At 42.8% G+C, this 6,732-nt stretch overlaps 1 protein-coding gene across 5 annotated transcripts in view; it reads left to right on the top strand.

Moving 5' to 3' along the window:
• Positions 1 to 6,732, top strand: part of ARHGAP20 (Rho GTPase activating protein 20) — a 93,898-nt gene that overhangs the window by 62,329 nt on the left and 24,837 nt on the right. For all 5 annotated transcript variants that reach the window (XM_014524430.2, XM_025214892.1, XM_025214895.1 and 2 more), the window contains 2 exons: positions 3,123 to 3,189; positions 5,257 to 5,445. In XM_014524430.2, the coding sequence (XP_014379916.1) occupies positions 3,123 to 3,189; positions 5,257 to 5,445 (256 nt within the window). The remainder of the gene's footprint in view (positions 1 to 3,122; positions 3,190 to 5,256; positions 5,446 to 6,732) is intronic.

The raw sequence follows: 6,732 nt of genomic DNA, 5'->3' as shown, positions 1-6,732 counted from the left end.
CCCCCCCAATTATAGAAAGGATGTGGACAAATTGGAGAGAATCAAGTGGAGGGCAACAAAAATGGTTTGGGGGCTGGGGCACATGACTTATGAGAAGAGGCTGAGGGAACTGTGTTTATTTAGTCTGCAGAAGAGAAGACTGAGAGGGGATTTAATAGCTACCTTCAACTACCTGAAGGGTGGTTCCAAAGAGGATGGTACTAGACTGTTCTCAGTGGTGGCAGATGACAGAACAAGGAGCAGTGGTCTGAAGTTGCAGCAAGTGAAGTTTAGGTTAGATATTAGGATAAACTTTCTCACTAGGATGGTAGTAAAACACTGGAACATGTTACCCACAGAGGTGGTGGAATCTCTCCATCCTTGGAGGTTTTTAAGACCTGGCTAAACAAAGCCTTGGCTGAGATGATCCTGCTTTGAGCAGGGAGTTGGTGTAGATGACCTCCTGAAGTCACTTCCAACCCTAATTTTCTATGACTCTGTAATGCTGTAGGGTATGATGTAGATGGTGGGCTGAATGAGGGTAATCTTCATGAGTCTGAATGAGTCTGTTCTATCAGTGTAAAAAGTATCCTTAAAACCAGCATGATACGAAGAGATGGCATAGGTTAGAATCTGCTCCATTGTGTCTCCCAGTCTGCTGTGCAACAGAACGGGATTTTAGGCGGCATCCTTGATATACTTTTTCTCTTGATACACTTCGTTTCCCCTTCATTATGGGTGTTGTTTTCTCTGCATACAGAATAGGGAAGTACGGTCATTTAAAACAGCAACACTGAAAAGGGGCATTTCCGTTAGCCTAAAGGGAAGGAGTTGGTTATTACTCCATTGTTAGTGCAGCATTCAGATTAGTGTTCTTGTATACATACTGATCTTTCACCCTGGTTTAAATTACTACTTTGAGTGGGGAAAAAAAGAATGAAAAGCCATCTAGATGATTTAATATCTTGCTTGCTATATTACTCTTCCAAATAATATAGTAGGTTTTTTTTCTCTGCATTTTCATGGCATGAAGGCTTTTTCATTATGGGCATATTGCACAACTAGCAATAAAATCAGACAGGCTAAGGAAAAAGCTGCATTGTGTATATCAATCAAAGCACACCAGCTACATCCAGCAATTGCTTTTGCTAGAGAAGTAGCTTTTCCTTATGGAACATCTTGAATGCTTTTATGTCATTTAACATCATGGAAGCCCAGAGACAAGCATCTGAAAGGCACGACTATGATTTTTCAATGGTAATTAAATGAAATACATTTCATATGGTATGTGATTAATGGAGCTATTACTGTGGCTGACTTCACTGCGTTTTAGAAATCATCAGCATTTCTCATGGTGTCCTTTGTCTGACCGAACTACAACTAGTTTCTGCAAAATGTCATTGATCAGTTGTTCTGAACTATCACGCAGGGTAACAAAAAGGGTTTGGGCTGCTAATTTTGGGGACAGTGCTGTAAAGCAGAGGTGTGACTTGCAGTTGGGAATAAGTCATCCCCTAAAAACTGAATTTACCAGCCCCTTTCCTTTTCCATCTCCCCATTCAGAGTTTGTGCTGTTCAACTGTATTTATTTGCTTCTGGCTGCCTGCCCTGAGGCACTCGGAATGCCTCTAGAGCCTATTTTTATATTCTTTCTACCTCTTGCTAGCTAGCTTAGCAGCACTGATGTGGTCCAGAAAGCTTGGCTTCTGTCAATCTGAGTGAAAGCAGCCATGATTTTATGGGGTGTGTCAGCATTAGTGCAGATGCTTGTAGGAGGCAAAATACCAAAGAGACCTGAGAGTTTGGGGAATGTCCTCTGTTGCCATTAAATGGTTGCCGTCAAATGTGAGTCCTTTATTCACAGTTGCCTCACAGTGTATCTGAAATAATAAAATATTTTTATTCATATTTTATGTGCAAGAGAGGTGGGGTCTTTGGGTTTTTTTAAGTTTATTTCTAGTAACCCAGCATATTTAGAAAACCTTTTACTTCCATATTAACTATTTTGCATAACTTCTTCAAAAAATGTCCCCCATCCCAGATCCTCTCTAACCATGTATTCTGGAGTGTGTCAGTACTCTCATTCATAGATCTTAAAAGATGTCATGGGTCAACAACCCATAAAACATGGTAGAGGGACCCCATCCCTCTCATGGACTTGGCTATAAGGAGTTGATGCTCCTGGGTCTCTTGGGTTTTTTTATTGTATGAGAGAGATTTCTTGGCTTGTTTTTCCATCAAGATTCTGTATCTCTATAGAGAGGATCCTGCTCAGGAAGAAAATGGGGGAGGGCCACATTCTCTTGCCATTCGCTTACCTACAAGGTTATGTTGTTTGCTGGAGTGTATATGAGGGTGAAATCCTGCCCTGTATGTTCACGCCTCCCTTTTTCTTTGTCGTGAAGGGCCAAGGCCTCTGAGGCTATCTGTTTGCAGTGCTGCCACTTCACATGTGCAGTATAGAGAGGGTTAGGCAGCTGAAATCTGCTGAAAAGTAAGATTGAGCTGGTTTTTGTTGCAGAAGGGAGGTCTGGTAGGTCATTGGGAGGATGGTTGATTCAGTGGTTAAAGCACATTTAAGGAGAAACCCCGGTTTAAGTCCATTCTGTGCTGTAGACTGTCTTTGTGACTTTGGACAAATTGCCTAGTCTCCTTGGGTAGAAACAGCCATTGACTGACATCACATTTATGCTTCTACGACAGTATTTATGATGGTTTGGCAATTTCTGTTTTGATGCTCTGTGCTTCTCTTCCCCACCTATACTGTGGTGGTAGTAGTAGTTCTGTACCTCAGAAGCTTGTTCTGAGGATAAATACACTGCAAAGATCAGTTAAGCACTTTAGCAAATTGTTTCCCCCCTCTCCCACTGCTACTATAGAGAGAGATGGATCCAGTAAGTGAGGCTGCTAGATTTGTATAGATGTCCTGTCACTTGTGCTGGTTGGATCTTGCCCATATTGTATGGCATGATAATGCAAATATTTCAAAGCTTAGCTGTTCTGTTTATTTGGGTATTATAGGAGTAGAAACTGTTGAGAGAGTTCCCTTGTTTCTAATCCCTTAGGACAGACTATGTTGCGGTGAGAACCTTAATGTACTACAATCTTAATGGCTGGTGGCTTTGATTTTTTTTTTTTAAAAGGGCTCTGAAAAAGACTACCAGTTGTGGGTGAATTCAGGAAAAGAAGATGCTCCTTACCCGCTCATAGGTAAGTGTCTGGAATGGGTTTGCTTTCCAGCATTCACTCATTAACTTTCACTTTAAAAAAAAGAAAGAAAGAGGTATAGAAAACCTGAACTGAGGCTTCCTAATTTTGTTGGGTTTTTTTCCTGTTTTTTCTATACTTCCCTGTCTTGAGGGTTTGCCTTCGTGAAGTGCTGCCCAGATGTGGTTGAGTCCTTTTTTGCAGGCCACTTCTCCTTGTGTCATCCCCCCCTGAAAGTTTTTGAAAGTACCACATCTTTCACCACAACTTGTGCTGTGTTCCATTTGGTACATCTCAGTCTTCCTCTTGCTGCCAACCTTTCTAATAACTTGCATCCTCTTATGGAGCCTTTTTGGCTTTGTCATATTTCCTCCTCTCTTGCCACAGCATTGTTTACAGTGTTTCCCTGTTGCAGCAGAAACTCAGCATGTGCTGGGGAAATGTGGCATACTAATGTTTTTCTGTCCATGATGCAATTGCATGGCAGAGGACTGGACTCAGTGACCCAAGAAGTGCGTCCCAGCCCTGTTTGTCTCTGCTGACTAGCTGAGTGAAAGCAGCCAGACTGACCCTCTTTTGCTGAAATTGACCCAAACATTGCCAATTTGTTGCCTAAACTGACTTTGATTTTTTTAGACTATCCCCTCAGGGGCCTCCACCAAAACCCAGTGAGCATTCTATTAAGGTTTGGAGTGGCCCATGTCTGATTTGCTTCAAGGATTTGACCCCCCTTTTCAATGCTGAGACCCTTCCGTGATCTGCGGTAGTAGTTGTATCACATTAGATTGTGCAAATGAACAGAAGTGTTAGTGGGAATGAGATGTGTTAGTGCATTTTCTTTTTTCTTGCCTCAAATCTAGCCACAGCTAAATCATCCCATTCCTTCTCATAGCAGACTTAACTCCAGATGTCTTATGGAGCCAAATAGTATTAATGTTTTATAAAATGTCAAACCAGTGCATCTTTATAGACAGTGCAAACTGCTCTGGCTTTGAAGCACACCAAACTGTCTTCCAGAATCTCATATACAGTGTAGTTTGTATATGCGCATTAATAGTTTTAAATACAGCTTCACGGGATGCAGAGGTAGCAAAATCTTTTTAGTTGATTGATCCTCATGCAGTATGTAATCCTCGGTGAAGAAGGTGTACACTGGTTATTAATTGATACGACCCTAGATATTAACTCAGTTTACTGGATGTATTAAGGGCCCAGCCTTTTTCAGATGCACTTCAGAAGGCAATTTAGCTAAAGCATGTCAGATTCTTTCTGCCTTGCATCTTTGATGGTTGCCTGCACGAATAGGCTGGCCATGTCTAAGCACAAAGTACATCAGTTTAATTAAAAACATGTACCAGCATCCTTGTAATTAAATTGGTCTAAGTTCTGTGTGTAGACAAGCCCTGGGAGAGTTTTTCAGGTGGAGTTTTTGTAAGATCCCCCTAGAACTGACTAGATGCTGTAGAGTCCCTGAGTATTGCAGCTTGGCCAGGACAGAACTAGTCTGTATTAACTAACTGTGTGATTTAATATTTTCTTCCTGTTTTAGCCTTAGGAACTATTATTGAGTACCTGTCTGCATTGATGGGTGCCCAGTTACCAGGGACAGAAAGGGAAGATTACTTTCATATTGAATGTAGCATTCCCCCTCACCCCCTTTGCTTGGCAAAATTTTGTAGATGGACTCCCAAAACTCCATTTCTTGCCAGCAGTCTGGGAAACTAATAATGAAATTTTTCAGCACAGCAAACCAAACAGTGAAAAATAAAGACTGGACTTGAAAAAAAATATCACTTGTAATTTTCTGTTGGCTTTTGCATAGTACAACCACAGTGGGTCTTATTTTTCTAGTACCTCAGTTTAGCTTTGAGTGCAGTGGCTTTATTCATCATTAAATTTGGCTTTTTTCATCATTAAATTAGAAAAGAATCATCATACCTTTATTCTGAGGTTACCAGGAAATAAGTATTGTTGGCCAGTGTGCATAATATGCTGCTTCTTCAAGGTATACTGAGTTTTGCAGGTTCTCAGTCAGTCCGCAGAAGATAATTTTGATTTCTCTTTGAGCAGGACATGAATATCCCTTTGGAATTAAAATGAGCCACATTAGACATGCTATGTCTCAGACACAAGGATCAAAGGACTGTGCCTCCCCACTGGACCTTCAGGGGTCCTTATTAATGGAACAGCTGCCCCGAGACCTGCAGTGCCAGTTTATACTCAAGCCAAGTCGTCTGGCTCTGTGCCAGCAACTAAATGGTAAGTCCATCGCTCTCCTCACAGATGCTTCATTTAGCAAGAGAGTTTTTAGGTTTTATATCTGTTGTAGAAAGCAGGCATGTGGCAGGGGGTAAAGAAGGGAGGAAGAGGCAGAGATGCACTTTTCAGCCAAATAAGAGAGTATGATACAGTTTTCTCTTACTCAAGCTTGCTTTTGAGTTGCAGTTTTATATTTTTTTAAGTTAATTTTTTTTTTAGAGAACTGCTTGTCAAATGATCATTCTAATTGCAGCAAAGCCAGCCAGGCAGTTCCCTTCTATCCTGTCTGTTTGCTTTATTAATGGTTTATTTGCTGATCAAAGAAATCCTCTTCCTTAGCAGCCTTACTCTTCTGTAGCAGGCAAGATGGTTTTGTGGTTAAGGTCCTAGACCAAGAACTCATAATTTTCATAGATTTCATAGACATCAGGGCTGGAAGGGACCTCGGAAGATCATCGAGTCCAGTCCCCCGCCCAAAGGGCAGGAAGTCAGCTGGGGTCATACGATCCCAGCAAGATAAACATCCAGTTTCATCTTGAAGGTGTTCAATGAAGGCGCTTGAACCACCTCCGGTGGCAGGCTGTTCCAGACCTTGGGGGCTCGGACAGTAAAGAAGTTCTTCCTTATGTCCAGCCTGAAACGACCTTGAAGTAGTTTGTGACCATTCGACCTCGTCATCCCTTGGGGCGCTCTGGTGAACAAATGTTCCCCCAGATGCTGGTGGTCACCCCTGATAAACTTGTAGGTGGCCATCAGATCACCCCTGAGCCTGCGCTTTTTCAGGCTAAAGAGCCCCAGGGCTCTCAGCCTGTCATCGTAGGGTCTGCTTCCCTGACCTCTGATCATGCGCGTGGCTCTTCTCTGGACTCTCTCAAGCTTCTCCACATCCTTTTTGAATCGTGGAGCCCAAAACTGGACGCAGTACTCCAGCTGCGGCCTCACTAAGGCCGAGTACAGGGGGAGAATGACGTCCCGGGATTTGCTTGAGAAGCATCTATGGATGAAAGCCCGTGTTTTGGTCGCTTTACTAGCCGCCGCATCGCATTGCAGGCTCATGTTCATCTCGTGGTCAATGATGACCCCCAAGTCTCTTTCTTCCATAGTGCTAGCCAACATAGCTGGGCTATGATGCTCGCCAGCTCCTTGAGTACCCTGGGGTGAAGATTGTCAGGGCCAGCTGACTTGAAGGTATCCAGCTTCTCAAGATGTTCCTTCAGAAAGTCAGCATTAAAGGAGGGCAGCGGATCACCCTCACCCGGACTTCCCGGCCCTGTAGCGGGCATGGGC

This window comes from Alligator sinensis, unplaced genomic scaffold (assembly GCF_000455745.1).
Source record: "Alligator sinensis unplaced genomic scaffold, ASM45574v1 scaffold397_1, whole genome shotgun sequence".
Classification (NCBI taxonomy): Eukaryota; Metazoa; Chordata; order Crocodylia; family Alligatoridae; genus Alligator; species Alligator sinensis.
This window is presented reverse-complemented; position numbering and strand designations above follow the sequence as displayed.